The 19,463-nt window shown below is 50.6% G+C and overlaps 1 protein-coding gene across 1 annotated transcript in view; it reads right to left on the reverse strand.

Moving 5' to 3' along the window:
• EIF3E (eukaryotic translation initiation factor 3 subunit E) overlaps positions 1 to 19,463 on the reverse strand; it is a 231,129-nt gene that overhangs the window by 52,364 nt on the left and 159,302 nt on the right. The window contains exon 9 of the mRNA XM_086966115.1: positions 18,122 to 18,223. Coding sequence (XP_086822241.1) covers positions 18,122 to 18,223 — 102 coding nt within the window. The remainder of the gene's footprint in view (positions 1 to 18,121; positions 18,224 to 19,463) is intronic.

Consider the following 19,463-nt stretch of genomic DNA (forward strand, 5'->3'; position numbering starts at 1 on the left):
ATAACTGAAAAAGCATGTTTTTGGTGTATTTTAATTTAGAAACTACAATCTATATTAACTTGATAATGCAGGAATTATTTCAGGATTCCCATTAGGATACACAATGGAGCCAAACTTGTATGCATAAGAAGTAAACAGTTAAAGAAAGCATTTCATACTCTTCACTGAAAGACCAATACAAGGAAGCTGGAAATCTTCATAACTTAAATGGGAAGCATGCCTTTATCCGTTCTATAGCTGTCCAACAATTACAGGCACACTGCCAGGCACTGGGAGTTTGATCCCTGCCAAGAGGTTTCAGGCTTCTGTACAACCACATGCGAGCAAATTATGAAAAAAAGCTGCAAGGAGGCAATAATTTTAACTAGCTACTGCCTCCATTCTACAAGCAATATTTGCAGTTTCTAGTCCCTACTTTGCTCAGACATAATGGATGTTCAGGATGGGAGGTCATTAAGGAGACATTTTACTATGCAATAAAAACAAAATTGGCTAAAACCTCAACATAGCAACCACAGTTGCTTGAGCAAGTTCTAATTTCCACGTACAGGCACGTACACTGGACATCCAGTGCTCACTTTCAGCCCAAGAGGATGCTAAGAAGTCATCCAATCAGATAGGTTAGCAAATGTTTGCCATCTGTGGAAAGGGAAAATACAAATAATTAGAAGAATTGCCATGGTAAGCAGTAGTCTGACTTTATAATTGCACCATCAGACTACTTAGAAAAGCTTAGACTGCCAAAACTAGGTACACACATCTAGCAATCTTCAGGGTTGTGTGCGCAAAGGTTGGAGCTGCACTTAAGGACAATTAAAAGTGGGGTGAGCAAAAGAAGCAGGAGAATAGCACTATCGTTGAGGAATCTTGCAACACATACAAATCACTTAGTGAGATGGCACCAAGCAAAGAAACAGCCAGAACTAGATGCATTTTAACCAAAGTCATAAAATTGGCAAGTGGGTGAAAACCAAATAGCCCCCAACAATTACCAACAAAATCTACTGTAAAATTGCCAGTAGACAGAAATGTCTCTGTACATCTTGTTTTCTCTCGTCTACTCAGTAGTTCCTCAGATAGTTTCCTCTAAATCCAACCATTTACAGAGTAAGTGGATGGATATCGGAAGACGCCTTTTCCCCTTGGTGCTGCTTCACATACAGCCAACCTCCAGTACAGCCCTAGGCAGGGGCCTTGACCGAATGGTTGTGGTTTCTTTCACACACAGTGGCAATGAACAGGGATTTCCGGCATGCTTCTTGAGAGAATACCCATAAATGCAAGGAACCCTGCTGGTTTGGAAGACCATAAAATACTAAGTTCACCACAAAGTAAGGCTATGCTAGGCACATGTTGCTGAACACTAATGAATGTGTGCGATCAATTGCTTATTCTGATGTGTAGCAGAATACGCCCCCTAACTTGGATTGGTGATATAATAATGTTGCTCTTTTTATACTTCATAGAGACTTTAGCTGATCTGCAGAGCGACTATCTCATGACCCTCATGTTCCCAATCAGTCAATTTTTTTCAGACTGACAAATTTTTATGCTCATTCTAATACATTTACAAGTGATGATGCACTGACATTACGCTGGACTCTTCCCCTTCTTTTTCCAAAACAGACTTCGCTTGAAGAGATTTGTGCTCTTGAATCTATGCTCTATACCTCGGTTACACCCGGGCATGTATACACTTCAACATATACTGTAGTATGACAACAATAGGAACTTCGCTCCCTTTTCCTTTTTGTTCCGTTCAGGTTTTGACGTTAGTCCTGAGGAGAACCCATGGATACTTTGTGCCATTGATGGTCAATACGTCGACAATCATGGATAGATCTTGACTATTAATTCAATACATTAGTAGTGTATTAAGATACGGTTTACATTCTACCTTTATAACTAGAACCAGATTTTAATTAATCTTGTTACACATTGGTTACACATCGCTATAACAACATTCCACTGAACAATGCTCCATCAGCACTACTTTCCTACTTTTGTTATGAGTATTTTGTGTAAATTAGGGAACTGTGTAAGGAAAAAGTAACTTACCCTGTGACCACAGCAACTGTCTGGGCCCACCACTAAAAGGCAGGAGTATGCAGCGCATGTATCACGGGTAGGAACGACCCGTTTGATTTCAGTGAGAAGTGCAACCGCATTTATGGAGTTTACTGATGGGATTCAGTTCTGTATTGATTTTACATTGTTGCATATACAACCTTCAGGATGTGCATCCACGAGGAATTGACTAATATATTAACAAAATCCATTGGAGCCCTTTCTTTTCATTCTTATCTTAAGATTCATCACACAAAACTCCAGCAGCATCTGGACTTCGATCAATTGCATGGCCATTTCGTAGACCCAACAAGGAGATTTCTTCATCTGGGGTTTCAGTTGGCTCGTGTCAGACAATGCATTCAAGCTGAAAGCCTTATTAACTACGGTTTGGCTGACGCATTACTTCTATGAACATCTTAATGTTGATCACATTTGGTGCTTGAGCATCCGCAAGCAAGTAACAGCAGGAGGAGTCTTGCAGCCTGAAAATGTTTCCGAATTCACATGCTGCTGTGGGTATATTTGCTGGTTGGGTTCAGAAACGTGTGTTTGTCCTTCTCATTTCTCTTTTTAGGTCTCGCCTGTCGATGAGCATGCGCATCGAGCAAGGCGAGAGTATTGGGACTTATCCGCTCTTTATCCACACTGCAAGGAATCGTGGCGATTCCTTGCAGTGCCCGTGACTTTTAAGCTCAATGCGCATGCGCATTGAGCTTAAAAGCGCGTGCACGTCCGTCTTTGTTTACCCGCTCCGCCCCCTCCCCTTCCCGCCGTGTCGCATTTCTCCTCCCCCCTCCCCTCTCTTCCCTCCGGCTGGTTTCTTTATTTGACCCGCTCCGCCCCCTCCCCTTCCCGCCGTGTCGCATTTCTCCTCCCCCCTCCCCTCTCTACCCTCCGGCTTCTTTTTTGTTTATTTTACCCGCCGTGTCGCTGTGTCTCCGATCCTTTTGCTTGTTTAGTTTTCTGTTACAACTTGTAAGCGAGTATCTCGTCGTCTTATGCTTCGTGCAGTGGTTTCCAATCCTAGCCCAGGCCTCTGGTGGCAGGATGCGCGCTCAGCATTGCCTGCACCGCACACTTATGCCCTCCCTTCTCCATCTGTCACACACCGTCTCCCCGTTAGCCCCTCCCTGTCCTGTAATTCCGTGCAGTTCCTGCATCCGCAGTGCTGCGCTCCCTCGGAACTGGCTCGTGGCTACAGAGCGCATTGCCGCGGCGGGTCGCGCTGCGCGTGGACATGCAGCGCGCGAACAGGCAGCGCGCACTGTTTATTTCAAGCCCTGTCTAATGAATATTTTATTAAGGAATAAATGTTATGCGAGTCCCGCACCCAAGTGGCTTTCCCTGAGGGGCCGATCCATTGATCATCAAGCATCTTAATGAAACCGAAATGTTTAACCCCTGCCGCGCCCCCGCCGGTTCTGTAGAGTTTGAGACCTGCGGGCACCTTCTCCCCCTTTTACTGCTTTTATTTGACTTTATCCCATCAATCAACGTCCCTCTTTTATATTGTTTAAGGCATTACATTAGCGCCACTGTGTACACACTCATCAAATATTGCATTCCTCAAACCTGTTCTTGGCGCTTTAAAGAACTGTGCCCTGAAGTGCATTTCCCTGCCAGTGTTTTGATGTATTTCATGTGTTTTCCGTTTTAAGAACGCGCATTATATGTGTACCAAGTAGGTTAACTATCACGGCCTTTCCGTCTCCCCATATCCAAACTGCATAGAAACGGAGCAGTAATCGCAGTGTATCGCTTAACAAATCACCAAAAAGTACAGCGTTACCTAACTACGCTCTGATTCGCTACAACACTAGAGTGCCCCACACAGCCTTAGATAAATACTCACCCTCAACCCCTCACCCTCACTCACCCTCACCCTCACTCACCCTCAACCCCTAACCCTCAACCCCTCACCCTCACTCACCCTCAACCCCTCACCCTCACTCACCCTCACCCACCCTCACTCACCCTCAACCCCTCACCCCCTCACTCACCCTCACCCTCACTCACCCTCAACCCCTCACCCTCACTCACCCTCACCCTCACCCTCACTCACCCTCAACCCCTCACCCTCACTCACCCTCAACCCCTCACCCTCACTCACCCTCAACCCCTCACTCACCCTCAACCCCTCACTCACCCTCAACCCCTCACCCTCAACCCCTCACCCTCAACCCCTCACCCTCAACCCCTCACCCTCAACCCCTCACCCTCAACCCCTCACCCTCACTCTCACTCACCCTCAACCCCTCACCATCACTCACCCTCAACCCCTCACCATCACTCACCCTCAACCCCTCACCCTCAACCCCTCACCCTCAACCCCTCACCCTCACTCTCACTCACCCTCAACCCCTCACCATCACTCACCCTCAACCCCTCACCATCACTCACCCTCAACCCCTCACCCTCAACCCCTCACCCTCAACCCCTCACCCTCAACCCCTCACCCTCACTCACCCTCAACCCCTCACCCTCACTCACCCTCACTCACCCTCAACCCCTCACCCTCACTCACCCTCACTCACCCTCAACCCCTCACCCTCAACCCCTCACCCTCACTCACCCTCACTCACCCTCAACCCCTCACCCTCACCCTCACTCACCCTCAACCCCTCACCCTCAACCCCTCACCCTCACTCACCCTCACCCTCACTCACCCTCAACCCCTCACCCTCACTCACCCTCAACCCCTCACCCCCACTCACCCTCAACCCCTCACCCTCACCCACCCTCACCCTCACTCACCCTCAACCCCTCACCCTCACTCACCCTCAACCCCTCACCCTCAACCCCTCACTCACCCTCACTCTCACTCACCCTCAACCCCTCACCCTCACTCACCCTAACTCACCCTCACTCACCCTCAACCCCTCACTCACCCTCACTCACCCTCACTCACCCTCAACCCCTCACCCTCACTCACCCTCACTCACCCTCAACCCCTCACCCTCACCCACCCTCACCCACCCTCACCCACCCTCACCCACCCTCACCCCCTCACCCTCACTCACCCTCAACCCCTCACCCTCACCCACCCTCACTCACCCTCACTCACCCTCACTCACCCTCAACCCCTCACTCACCCTCACTCACCCTCACTCACCCTCACCCCCTCACCCTCACCCACCCTCACCCTCACCCACCCTCACCCACCCTCACCCACCCTCAACCCCTCACCCTCACTCACCCTCAACCCCTCACCCTCACCCACCCTCACTCACCCTCAACCCCTCACCCTCAACCCCTCACCCTCACTCACCCTCAACCCCTCACCCTCACTCACCCTCACCCTCACTCACCCTCACTCACCCTCACCCTCACTCACCCTCACCCTCACCCACCCTCACCCTCACCCACCCTCACCCTCACCCACCCTCACCCACCCTCACCCTCAACCCCTCACCCTCACTCACCCTCAACCCCTCACCCTCACTCACCCTCAACCCCTCACCCTCACCCTCACTCACCCTCACTCACCCTCACCCTCACTCACCCTCACCCTCACTCACCCTCAACCCCTAACCCTCAACCCCTCACCCTCACTCACCCTCAACCCCTCACCCTCACTCACCCTCACCCACCCTCACTCACCCTCAACCCCTCACCCCCTCACTCACCCTCACCCTCACTCACCCTCAACCCCTCACCCTCACTCACCCTCACCCTCACCCTCACTCACCCTCAACCCCTCACCCTCACTCACCCTCAACCCCTCACCCTCACTCACCCTCAACCCCTCACCCTCACTCACCCTCAACCCCTCACTCACCCTCAACCCCTCACCCTCAACCCCTCACCCTCAACCCCTCACCCTCAACCCCTCACCCTCAACCCCTCACCCTCACTCACCCTCAACCCCTCACCCTCAACCCCTCACCCTCACTCACCCTCACTCACCCTCACTCACCCTCAACCCCTCTCACCCTCACTCACCCTCAACCTCACTCACCCTCAACCCCTCACCCTCACTCTCACTCACCCTCAACCCCTCACCATCACTCACCCTCAACCCCTCACCCTCAACCCCTCACCCTCAACCCCTCACCCTCACTCACCCTCAACCCCTCACCCTCACTCACCCTCACTCACCCTCACTCACCCTCAACCCCTCACCCTCACTCACCCTCACTCACCCTCAACCCCTCACCCTCAACCCCTCACCCTCACTCACCCTCACTCACCCTCAACCCCTCACCCTCACCCTCACTCACCCTCAACCCCTCACCCTCAACCCCTCACCCTCACTCACCCTCACCCTCACTCACCCTCAACCCCTCACCCTCACTCACCCTCAACCCCTCACCCTCACTCACCCTCAACCCCTCACCCTCACCCACCCTCACCCTCACTCACCCTCACCCTCACTCACCCTCAACCCCTCACCCTCAACCCCTCACTCACCCTCACTCTCACTCACCCTCAACCCCTCACCCTCACTCACCCTAACTCACCCTCACTCACCCTCAACCCCTCACTCACCCTCACTCACCCTCACTCACCCTCAACCCCTCACCCTCACTCACCCTCACTCACCCTCAACCCCTCACCCTCACTCACCCTCACCCACCCTCACCCTCACCCACCCTCACCCACCCTCACCCTCAACCCCTCACCCTCACTCACCCTCAACCCCTCACCCTCACTCACCCTCAACCCCTCACCCTCACCCACACTCACCCTCAACCCCTCACCCTCACTCACCCTCAACCCCTCACCCTCAACCCCTCACTCACCCTCACTCTCACTCACCCTCAACCCCTCACCCTCACTCACCCTCAACCCCTCACTCACCCTCACTCACCCTCACTCACCCTCACTCACCCTCAACCCCTCACCCTCACTCACCCTCAACCCCTCACCCTCACTCACCCTCACCCACCCTCACCCTCAACCCCTCACCCTCACCCACCCTCAACCCCTCACCCTCACTCACCCTCACCCACCCTCACCCTCAACCCCTCACCCTCACTCACCCTCAACCCCTCACCCTCACTCACCCTCAACCCCTCACCCACCCTCACTCACCCTCAACCCCTCTCACCCTCAACCCCTCACTCACCCTCAACTCCTCACCCTCAACCCCTCACCCTCACTCACCCTCAACCCCTCACCCTCACTCACCCTCAACCCCTCACCCTCAACCCCTCACTCACCCTCACTCACCCTCAACCCCTCACCCTCACTCACCCTCACCCACCCTCAACCCCTCACCCTCACTCACCCTCAACCCCTCACCCTCACTCACCCTCAACCCCTCACTCACCCTCAACCCCTCACCCTCACCCACACTCACCCTCAACCCCTCACCCTCACTCACCCTCAACCCCTCACCCTCACCCTCACTCACCCTCACTCACCCTCACCCTCACTCACCCTCACCCTCACCCTCACTCACCCTCACCCACCCTCACCCTCACCCACCCTCACCCACCCTCACACTCACCCACCCTCACTCACCCTCACCCACCCTCACCCTCAACCCCTCACCCTCACTCACCCTCAACCCCTCACCCTCACTCACCCTCAACCCCTCACCCTCACCCACACTCACCCTCAACCCCTCACCCTCACTCACCCTCAACCCCTCACCCTCAACCCCTCACTCACCCTCACTCTCACTCACCCTCAACCCCTCACCCTCACTCACCCTCAACCCCTCACTCACCCTCACTCACCCTCACTCACCCTCACTCACCCTCAACCCCTCACCCTCACTCACCCTCAACCCCTCACCCTCACTCACCCTCACCCACCCTCACCCTCAACCCCTCACCCTCACCCACCCTCAACCCCTCACCCTCACTCACCCTCACCCACCCTCACCCTCAACCCCTCACCCTCACTCACCCTCAACCCCTCACCCTCACTCACCCTCAACCCCTCACCCTCACTCACCCTCAACCCCTCACCCACCCTCACTCACCCTCAACCCCTCACCCTCAACCCCTCACTCACCCTCAACTCCTCACCCTCAACCCCTCACCCTCACTCACCCTCAACCCCTCACCCTCAACCCCTCACCCTCAACCCCTCACTCACCCTCACTCACCCTCAACCCCTCACCCTCACTCACCCTCACCCACCCTCAACCCCTCACCCTCACTCACCCTCAACCCCTCACCCTCACTCACCCTCAACCCCTAACCCTCAACCCCTCACTCACCCTCACTCTCACTCACCCTCACTCACCCTCACCCTCACTCTCACTCACCCTCACCCTCACTCACCCTCAACCCTCACTCACCCCCTCACCCTCAACCCCTCACTCACCCTCACTCTCACTCACCCTCACCCTCACTCTCACTCACCCTCACTCTCACTCACCCTCACTCTCACTCACCCTCACTCTCACTCACCCTCACTCACCCTCAACCCTCACTCACCCCCTCACCCTCAACCCCTCACCCTCAACCTCACTCACCCTCACTCTGACTGACCCTCAACCCCTCACCCTCACTCACCCTCAACCCCTCACCCTCACTCACCCTCAACCCCTCACTCACCCTCAACCCCTCACCCTCAACCTCACTCACCCTCACTCTGACTGACCCTCAACCCCTCACCCTCACTCACCCTCACTCACCCTCAACCCCTCACTCACCCTCACTCACCCTCACTCACCCTCAACCCCTCTCCCTCACTCACCCTCAACCCCTCACTCACCCTCACTCACTCATCCTCACTCACCCTCAACCCCTCACCCTCAACCCCTCACCCTCAACCCCTCACCCTCAACCCCTCACCCTCACTCACCCTCAACCCCTCACCCTCAACCCCTCACCCTCACTCACCCTCAACCCCTCACTCACCCTCACTCTCACTCACCCTCAACCCCTCACCCTCACTCACCCTCACCCTCACTCACCCTCAACCCCTCACTCACCCTCAACCCCTCACCCTCAACCCCTCACTCACCCTCAACCCCTCACCCTCAACCCCTCACTCACCCTCACCCTCACTCACCCTCACTCTCACTCACCCTCACTCACCCTCAACCCCTCACTCACCCTCAACCTCACTCACCCTCAACCCCTCACCCTCAACCCCTCACCCTCAACCCCTCACTCACCCTCAACCTCACTCACCCTCAACCCCTCACCCTCACTCACCCTCAACCCCTCACCCTCACTCACCCTCAACCCCTCACCCTCACTCACCCTCAACCCTCACCCTCACCCTCACTCACCCTCACTCACCCTCAACCCCTCACCCTCACTCACCCTCAACCCCTCTCACCCTCAACCCCTCACCCTCACTCACCCTCAACCCCTCACCCTCACTCACCCTCAACCCCTCACCCTCACTCACCCTCAACCCCTCACCCTCACCCTCACTCACCCTCACCCTCACTCACCCTCACCCTCACTCACCCTCAACCCCTCACCCTCACTCACCCTCAACCCCTCACCCTCACTCACCCTCACCCTCACTCACCCTCACCCTCACTCACCCTCAACCCCTCACCCTCACTCACCCTCAACCCCTCACCCTCAACCCCTCACTCACCCTCAACCCCTCACCCTCACTCACCCTCAACCCCTCACCCTCACTCACCCTCAACCCCTCACCCTCACTCACCCTCAACCCCTCACCCTCACCCTCACTCACCCTCACCCTCACCCTCACCCTCACCCTCACTCACCCTCAACCCCTCACCCTCAACCCCTCACCCTCAACCCCTCACCCTCAACCCCTCACTCACCCTCAACTCCTCACCCTCACCCTCAACCCCTCACTCACCCTCACTCACCCTCACTCACCCTCACCCTCACTCACCCTCAACCCCTCACCCTCACTCACCCTCACCCTCACTCACCCTCAACCTCACCCTCACTCACCCTCAACCCCTCACCCTCACCCCCTCACCCTCACTCCCTCACCCTCAACCCCTCACCCTCCCTCACTCACCCTCAACCCCTCACTCACCCTCACCCACCCTCACTCAGCGCAACCACAGCATCTTCACTAAATATATTTAATACACTTTAAGCTATTGGCAATATAAAATAAAATCCATTTTATTTACGTATTAATTATTGTTTTTTAAAGCCATTGATTTTTTTTATATCAATACATATAAGTCACATATAAGTCCCGTTAATACAAAACATGTTGCTTTACAAATGCTAGAGGTGTCACATTTAGAAAAATTATAACTATTGGCTTTGTAAAGAAGAAAGCTATTAATTTAGCTATTTAGAAAAAACAACACATAAATAAAAAACAAAAAAATAATTAACACCTATAGCTCAAACTTTCCTACTGCGAGACCTATTGCATTTCCAATGCTTGTTTGTTGTTGTTGTGGGCATCGTCTACCACCATTTGGTTGTAAGTCCATCCCCTGTGTGAAGTCAGACGGCGCCCCGGAAGCCCATATGCATCATCACCAGCTTCAGATTTGTTATTTTTTTCCTCCCCTCCTTTTTAGGGCACAGAGGGGAGATGGGGGGGGGGGTTACTCCTGCCATGAGATTATCTTCACCTCCCCTCTTTGCTTCTTCTGCCATTTCCAGCGAGGCGGGTGGGTTGCATGTGAATCCAGAAAAATCTTCAAGCTGCAAATCTACTCCTATGAGTAAGTAAACATTTCGTTTTGCAGCATGAATCCCGTATTCACATGTTGTGCATCCGATTATGTAGTGGTATTTTATTCCTTGGAAATGCTGGGATGAAATACAGATGTGTTGGCAAACAGGTGTTGAAGTACTTTGCTTCCATGTTTATTTGGATAGCCACAAAGTAGTCTTTTCTGAAGGTGTGTGGGGATGACCAAGTCGCAGCCATGCAGAAGTCATCATTGGGTAAGTTTGCTAGGAACGCTAGGGTTGTGCCCTTCTTGGTCAAGTGCACCCTGAGGCGTGTGGGTAGAGCCTTTCCCACCCTGGTGTAGCAAGTTTGTATAGCGCCCACTATCCATTGTGCGATTGTCCCCTTGGTCATTGTTGTTCCCTTGCTTATCCTGGCGAAGGAGACAATAGCCGATTCCCTTTCAGAATGGTCTCAGTTTCTTGTAGGTAGTACACGAATGCTCTCCGCACTTCCAATGTAAAAAGTGCCTTCTTGGCCTGTGACTTTGGCTCCTGGAAAAGAAGGCTGATAGTTGGATGCTTTGGTTGACGTGGAACTGCGATACCACCTTTGTTAGGAACTGTGGGTTTCGTTGAAGGACAACCTTGTCCATGTGAATTTGAAGGTATCGTTCGTGTACTGTCAATGCTTGAATCTCACTGCCTGCGCAGTGACGTGGTCTATTAGGAATGCGGTCTTTAGGTTCAAAAACCTCAACTCCTGTGCATTGGTTCAAATGACTTGGTCATTAATTGTGTGAGCACAATCTTCAGGTTCCACATTGGCATTAGTGCTGCCTTCTGCGGTTCTACTTTTTCTGATCTTTCAAGGAATCCCTTCACTACTGGGAGTGTGAAGTGGCTGTCCCCTGATGTACCTCTAGTGCAGCCCACTAGCACAACCAGGTGGACCTTTAGTGATGCGCAGGTCATGCCGCTAGTAGGATTGTGAGGAATGTTAACACCATACCGTGCTCTGTCCTTGCTTCCATCTTCTTGTTGTCCCTGCACCAATAGATGTACCTGCTCCACTTCTCTGCGTAGCAATTCCTATTACTTGGTTTTCTAGACTCCTTCAGGATTTCCATTGTCCTAGACTTGAGAATAGCTGCAGGTGTCCAAATTCTAGGTATTCAGCAGCAATGGTGATAGGTTGAGTGCGAATGGTTCCAGATGGCATACTTTTCTGTTTGGTCTGGTTAGCAGGTCCTGTGTTTTGATTGTAATCAATCTGCCCTCTGAACCTTTCCAGTAGGTCTGAATACCATGCCTGCCTGGCCCACTGCTGGGCTTCTAGAAGAAGTGATGACCCCAGTTGTCTGGCTTTGTCTAATACCCTTGGGATCAGGGGAATTGGTGGAAAGGCATAGGCAAATCTCCATGACCAATCTATCGAAAATACATTCCTCTTGTATTGGAAACCTAGATGCAAAGCATTTAGTATTTTTTGGGATGCAAATAGGTCTATGCTTGGTCTGCGCCCCAGCGTCTGAATACGGTGTCCAACAAATCCTGGTCTCTCATATTGTTTCACTTTCTTGTGGTCATCGCAATGATAGAATCTGCAGGAACATCCCCCTGATGTATTGGGGTTCCTGTGTGAATTGTACTTCTCCACCACAGGGGTTATTCGCTCTCTGACGCTTCCTTCCCATGGTAAAAGATGCTGGAGAGCATGGGCAGATGGCGGTCTGCCTTCTGGGAGGGCATCAGGGTTTCCAGTAGGAAGCTATAGTGTTTGTCTTCCTCCATTTGAACCTCATACGTTTCTGCTGCCCTTCTGAGAGGCTGTTGTACAAGAGCACATTACAAACAAGCATTTACAATGCAATGGTTTCACCTTTTGAAAAGTTTGATCTATTGGCATTGTAAATGACAAAATTTGTATTTATATGTTGGTTTTGAAAACATAAATAAATGGCATTGTTATTTACATTGCCATTAGCTTAATCTCTTGCAAATGTGACCTATTGTACCCTACAAATGAGCTCAGCAGACAGCAATTACAGCCATACACACACACCCAGAGCCAGCCACACACACACACACACTAAGAGCCACACACACCAAAATAAAGTGCAATGTACAGAGTGCAATGGAGCTGCACTTCCCCGTGCTCCTCGGCCTGACCTCTGCGTCAGTTCAGGGCATGTCTCAGTCCACGCAACCCTGAAATGCAGTGCAGGAATTCCTGGATTGCTGCTCGGTGCATCCGCTCGGAGTGCCCTGCAGGGACACAGCTCGTGTTTCCAGCGCGGACAGAATGCACCGCAGGGGCAGTGCCTGGGTGGTTAGTTCCTTGTGACCGGTGCAGGAGCAGAGATTTTCCTTGTTATGAAATTCTTTGAACTCTTTCTTCACACGTCTGTGGGTGTCAGAGAAGCAGAATGGTATTTAAAGGGGTGAGGTACGCAAGGCAAGAGAGGAGCTGTGCTGTGATATCAGGGTGCAGAGCAGGGACAGGGGCCAAGAAAGGAGTGGAGGGAGATTGCAATATCAACGTGCAGAGCAGGGACAGGTGCCAAGAAAGGAGTGGAGGGAGATCAGTAATATCAGGGTGCAGAGGAACACACGGATGAACTCTCCACCACAAGGGCCTGGGCATAAACAGATTTCAAAGTAGGAGCGGAGAACTAAAAACATCAGAGAACAAGAAGGCTGGGAGAGCAGGGTGAAGAGAGGGTGTCCCTGCAGTGAAAGGGGTACAGCTCAGTTACACCAGGGTGCAAAGACAGCAGTAAAGCCAAAGGTGCCAAAACAAAAGAGAGGGAGACATCAGTTCTGCACTCTGTGTAAAGACAGGAGTGAGGGACTGCAGAGCAGGGAACATAAGAGGGCCACACAGAGAGGAAGAAGAAGAAAGTGAGTGCACCAAGTACAGCTACTAAGACAAAAAAGCTGTAGTGGGAAACGAGAGGGATAAGAAATACAGCATGGAGGAGCTAGATAAGGAAAAGGAGAAAAACTTGAGCGGTGGAAAAAAAGCAGAGTGAGCAGGAGCCCCCCGTTGGAGCAGAGAGGCTCGCCACATGGAGGAGAATGAGACTGGGTAAGTCCTTCCGTGTGTGGGGTTCAGTGGCAGGGCCCTGACGCCCCAATGCCAGCAGCGCCTGGACATCATCAGGCAGGCACATCATCAGAGGCGACCTATGGGAAGGCAGCTGGGCGCTGCGCCGGGGCTCCGGCCGGGTCTAAGGAAGAGGAGACAGCAGGACCTCAGGGAGGGCTGGTCTTTCCTTCTGTCGATGGCTACAGAATAAATAAATAAAACTCTGAAGCGGCAGACAGCACAGAGTGTGTGTGCTGTAATGCAGCGTGGCGTAAGGTAGTGTATGCACCTGAGCGGTAATATACCCAGGCTGTGCTGTAACGCATTCCTGGCTGTACGGTCACATATTCTGTGTAATCAATGCTGCGCGCTCCTCCAAGTGAGGCAGATAGCAGCGAGTGTGTATAAACAGACTGCTTTAAGGTGCTGTAATACAGTACGTGTGGTGAGGTAATGCGTGCCTGTGCGGTACTATATCCCAGGCTGTGCTGTAACTAACAGATTCCTGCCTGTAGGGTCACATATTCCATGTAATACAGAACGCACATTTGACTCAATGGTTGATTGAATGCCAGTGCTTGTGCTGCGTAAGTCACTGCTGTAGGCGCTTTAAAGCGGCGCTGGTTGTTCCAAGCTGGAGAGCCTCGGGTGTCCGGACCAGGGGTCCATGGCGGCCCAACACGAAATGTGGTCTGGAGGAGGGAGCCCCAGCGGGAGGGCTTCCTGCCGCACCCGGGGGCAGATGCCAGGGTTGTGTAGGCGAGTGCGGGTAGGAGGGTGGGGGGTTTGTGAAAGGCTGCAGTCCGGCTTGCGGCAGGTGCCAGCCTGTCTGAGGGGGGGCACCTGGGGTTAGGACGGGGCCCCAGGGTCAGGACGTTAGCCTCTGCGCCCGGTTTTAATAGCACATCTTGTTACTGCTAAGGATCGGAAAGGGACCTGAGAAGTGAAGGTGGAGGCTGCTTGTGAATTGTGCGGTAACGGGTGACACTTCAGCGTGAATGCTGATGCCAGTGTGCTGGTCTCTCCCTGCATCCACAGAGGCAGGAAACTTCGAGACGCCTTGGTCAGAGCCCGCTGTCTGATGAGTTGGGGAGGCAAACGCCTGGCACCAGCCAGTGCGCACTGCTAAATTAAAACGTAGTTATCTTATTATATTTACAGCGCCTCTATAGCGCCAAAGTAACTTGCAACTATTAAACGAAGTTGGTTGCATAAGCAAATAATGTCCTGACCTGTACAAACCGCCATCTTCAGAGAAACGACTAAAACAAACCTTGACAAAAAAAAAAACCCCGCCCACAGCCGCATGACGCGGGCAAAAGCCTAAAATTCTCGGGAACGCCCACGAATCTGCTCCGGCTATGACAGACAGACCTCTGTTCCAATGGCTAGCCTCCATTTATGGAGCTAGCCAATGGAACAGAGAGGCGGTGACCAAGCCACATACTGTTCTCATTAGATTTCGCCTGCGCTGAAAAGCTGCGCGGTGCGCTTTTGACAGGCGAAACCTAAAAATGGGGTCACCCTAAATGGTCTTGGACCTGGGTGCAATATGATACAAAAGACAATGGTCCTTGACCTTGCTTGCAGAAAGGAGATTAATCAGTTAACCTTTAGTATATTCAATAAATCATTTCTGAGCATGCTAAAGAACAATACGTCTGCTCATAATACATAATAAATTAATCAAACAAAAACAGAGAAGTGCAGCAAACCAGACTCTACTTAACCATGCACGTCAATTGGTGAGGCAATTGAATTACTGAACACTCTACGTTTGATATATACACATTAAGTTTGCTCTAAGGGGAACATGCGTAAAGAAGGGTGCGGAGGTGCAGAGAGGTGAGGAAAGAAAAATCAAGGAAGTAACATAAGGAAACAATTAGTACGATTGAAAGGGGTGGACTGGTTGTAAATAACTGTCCTTTTTGTCCTGGCCACAATACTAGTAGGCAGCTTCTAGTTACAATTTTACATAGAATTACATTCTCATGGATTTAGGGTCCAGGCCCTTTAAAAATGCATCGATGTTTCGACCCGTCTTGTGGCCATAAGGATTAGTTAGACCTTGGCCGTGCAGGTCTTCTTTAGAACAGGGTGGGGCAACCCAGGGTAGGGTGATGGGCCTTCCTAGTACAGCCCTCTGATGCGCGGGGTGTTGATCAATTCCAATTCCCAGAGAAACCGGTCCATATGTTCCTGCGGCCGTGCTGAAAAATCCTAGGCTGGTCGCGTTAAAACTGATTATTAATCTTAATTGTATTGCAAGCGACCAATCTTCACTGTGTCTCGAGGGTAGTCCGCGTAGTTAGGACCTCATTATATTGCAGGAATTCAATTCCAAAAACTTTAAAAGCTCAAAAGCAGCATACCGGTACCGCCTGGAATAGCAGGATACTGGACAAGGGCAAGTCGTCCGGGAGCGTAGGCCTCAATGGGTAGTCATTGATGCCCTACTCAGTGTACTCTGTATTGAGATCATGCCATGTGCCCTCGAACTGGCTTTGTTCATTTAACATTGCAATCTTGTCGTCCTCTATGTTCCTCATGCAGCTCCAGTTTCAAGGGAGCCTCCATATTTGCCTGCTCGTCTTCTGCCTTGGGGATCTAGGTCTTACGGGATGAAAAATTGTCTCAGGGATTTGTCAAACTCTTTCCCCTGGAGATGGGCCACAATTTTGACCTTGAGCCTTAGCTTTTTCTGTTTAACTTTGGTCTATCGGCAGGCAGATTGTAGACCTCACGTGTATCCCTCTGTGCAGATTTATGGTGGCAGTTGGGGCAGAACTTAAAGGGAGCAGTTTTCATGACCCTCTGCTCCCCCTCTCTTCATTCTCCGGCCACATGGGTTTCACCTGCAGGATCCCCCGTTGGGGGTAGAGAAGGTTCCCCTTCTTTGTTCTTCTGACCCCCCCCCCCCTAGTGGGCTCTGGTGTTTTTCTCGCTTTTCTTTTGTTTTTCTTAGGGTTCTTTTGGAGCTCCTCTGTTGTGCTTCTCGACGCAACAGCAGAAAAAAAAAATCTGAAGATGGTGACCATGCACATGATCTTCTGGGTAGCCGTCTGAAATCACACAGGGGATGGAATTGCCACAAAATGGGGGTCAACGACACCCACAACAAAAACAAAAAACCAAGAAAGAGGAGAAAATGGAGAGGAGAAAGACAAATACGTTTCCGGACCCAACCACTAGAAGGATTCATGCTGCAAAGACATTATTTGAATGAAGCTGTAAGAATTTCTTATCTCAGGAAAAGGGTACCCTTCTTATCACCGGGGAAGGAACAATCTCAAAATGCTCTTGTGAAGAGACATATTGCTTGTATGGTCCAATCTTGGAGCAGCAATAAAATTGATTTATGCGTACAACCAAGCAGTCAGCTCTGGGAATATTCAAGCGTGTTAGTGCTTGCCTCAAAAAGGCATCTTGAAGATTTTAAGTTAGGCTGCATGGTAACATGGCTGGACCTGCGGGAAAAATGAGAACCTATATTTGGGAACAAAAAGTCTACATGAATGTATACTCTGACTGCTCATCTGCAGAATAGCTACCTTTAAAGGAATGGAACCCCAGAAAGGAATTAAATAAGGTTGAAATCTGCAAGTGTCAGCTAGAGAACCCAACCAGCTACACTGACCTGGGTGTTCACTCTCTTGAAATGCCTGAATGGGCTACCAGAACATCGGCAGAAGCTGGTTAAGTTAAATACCATTCAACTCCTCCTCCACACCCAGCGGGAATCCTTTCTAATGCGAACTGGTTTTTTGGATAGCACTGGATAGCTATTTTTTGCTGTATCTAACAGGTGTTTATAACAACCAAATAAGTGCAGACCAATAGTTTTAGGTAGCCACCTGACAGTTATTTGGGGTGTCTGGCCAAGTATGGAAGCACTGGTGCGAGGTCCGGCTGAGAGAAGAAAACAAAGGCTGATCAACTCACTGTGTTGGGCAATGCCCAACACAGTAGTGTGAAGTAGTGTGGCTCACTGGTTAGAGGCGGCAGACCCGAGCGCAGAGGACGGCCCGGGACCAGGGTTCGATTCCCGACGCGGCAGGTTTCTGGACCAGGGTCAGCGGACTCGATAATTCTCTCGCCTCGGTGCCCACTCTGATCAGCGATCACACTCGGCAACTCTGGGCATTAGCTTGCCTCATCTTCACTAACGGCCCCACCAGACCGCCGGGGATGCCTGGTCTCACCCTGGAGATACCCATTAAGGGACCATCTCTCAGGGAAGCCAGGAAGGGTTTCGCAGCGGTCGAAGCGCGGAGATACTCCTCCGGGAGTCGATCCTAGCGCTATATAAACTTGCAATTAATTAATGCCCAAATTGATCCACTTTCCAAATCAGCAGGAGTGTACATTAGAACACAAATTGTCCTATGAAACACAAATTAAAAGCAAGATAGTAACTTACTGATTCACATTCCCTTAGTTTTTTCTGAGCACCATCAAAATCAAAGTTAACATACAGGCATTCCACGAACTCTGTAATGGGGTCCTTGTATGTATAAGATTCCTGATAAAAATGGGAGAAAATCAAATTATTAACATTACAGAAATCCCATTTCTAGAAAGCATGATGTTTTTAACAGAAAACGTACTTTTAGCATTTAATTAGTTATCTTGTGCCCCCCGTCCTCTGGGGAAAAAGATTCAAAATTAGGAAGACATAGAATTACAGACCATTATCTGTGAATAATGGGGATGCTTTTCAGAGGGTTTATGAGAGACATTGTAGGAAGCTGGCTCTTTTTATACTATATCACATTTAGGTATAGTGTGCACCGAGTCCAGTGGATCCCCGGAGGTATAGCAGAGGAGGAAGTAGATAATACCTTACTCTCTTTTATGGTAGTGTGGTTTAGCAATCAGGTCTATCAGAGGGTAGTATTAAGCATTTGTTGTACACGCTCAGGCAGGAAATTATTTCATACATTCCACGACTGAATCTAGACCAATTGTTTGTATAAAAAGTGGTTACTTGTAAGCGCTTCAGAATACTGATAATTACTTTAAGATTACTGTTTAGTTACTTTTCAGTTACTTTTCTGCTTTGGAACAAAACAAACTAATCACGCAGTTTGAGCAGTGTAGGACATTAGCAAGCAGGTTAACTCTTTGGCAGATATCAAGTTACTTTGTTGTAGTACAAAAACAAGTTCAACACAGAACATTTTTCTGTGCAAACCCCACCATACAATCCTATGGAGAGACGCATTTGCAATGCAATAGGTTTCACATTAGTTAAATGCAGAGGTATTGGCTTTGCAAATGGAAAAATAATATGGCAGGCAAACAACTTTATTTTTTATGCATTAACTTTTGCAGCAATGGCACACCATTGTAACAAAAGTGAACAAATAGGAAAAAAAGTTGTTTGTCTGCCGTATTACTTTTATATTTGCAAAACCAATTGCTGCATTTAACTAATGTGAGACATATTGCATTGCATATGCTTGTTCCCTGAGCGATAGCACTGATATTTCCTTTTGACAACATGGGTTTATGGACTGTGGTTAGCAAGGTTGGCATGCTACCAACAAATGTACAATCCCTTTAAAGACTAAAGCACCTTTACAATTTGTATGACAGAATGCAATTGCGGCACATGCAGTTTAGCTGTAAACATCTTAAGCTAAGGCGCGAGTGCCGCAATTGCTTCAAAAGTTAAGAAATAGAAGAAAAAAATGCACTTTTTTTCTATTTCTTTACTTTTGAAGCAATCGCATCACCCGCGCTTTAGCTTAAGAGGTTTC

The sequence above is a fragment of the Lissotriton vulgaris genome, chromosome 4_1 (genome assembly GCF_964263255.1).
Source record: "Lissotriton vulgaris chromosome 4_1, aLisVul1.2, whole genome shotgun sequence".
Classification (NCBI taxonomy): domain Eukaryota; kingdom Metazoa; phylum Chordata; class Amphibia; order Caudata; family Salamandridae; genus Lissotriton; species Lissotriton vulgaris.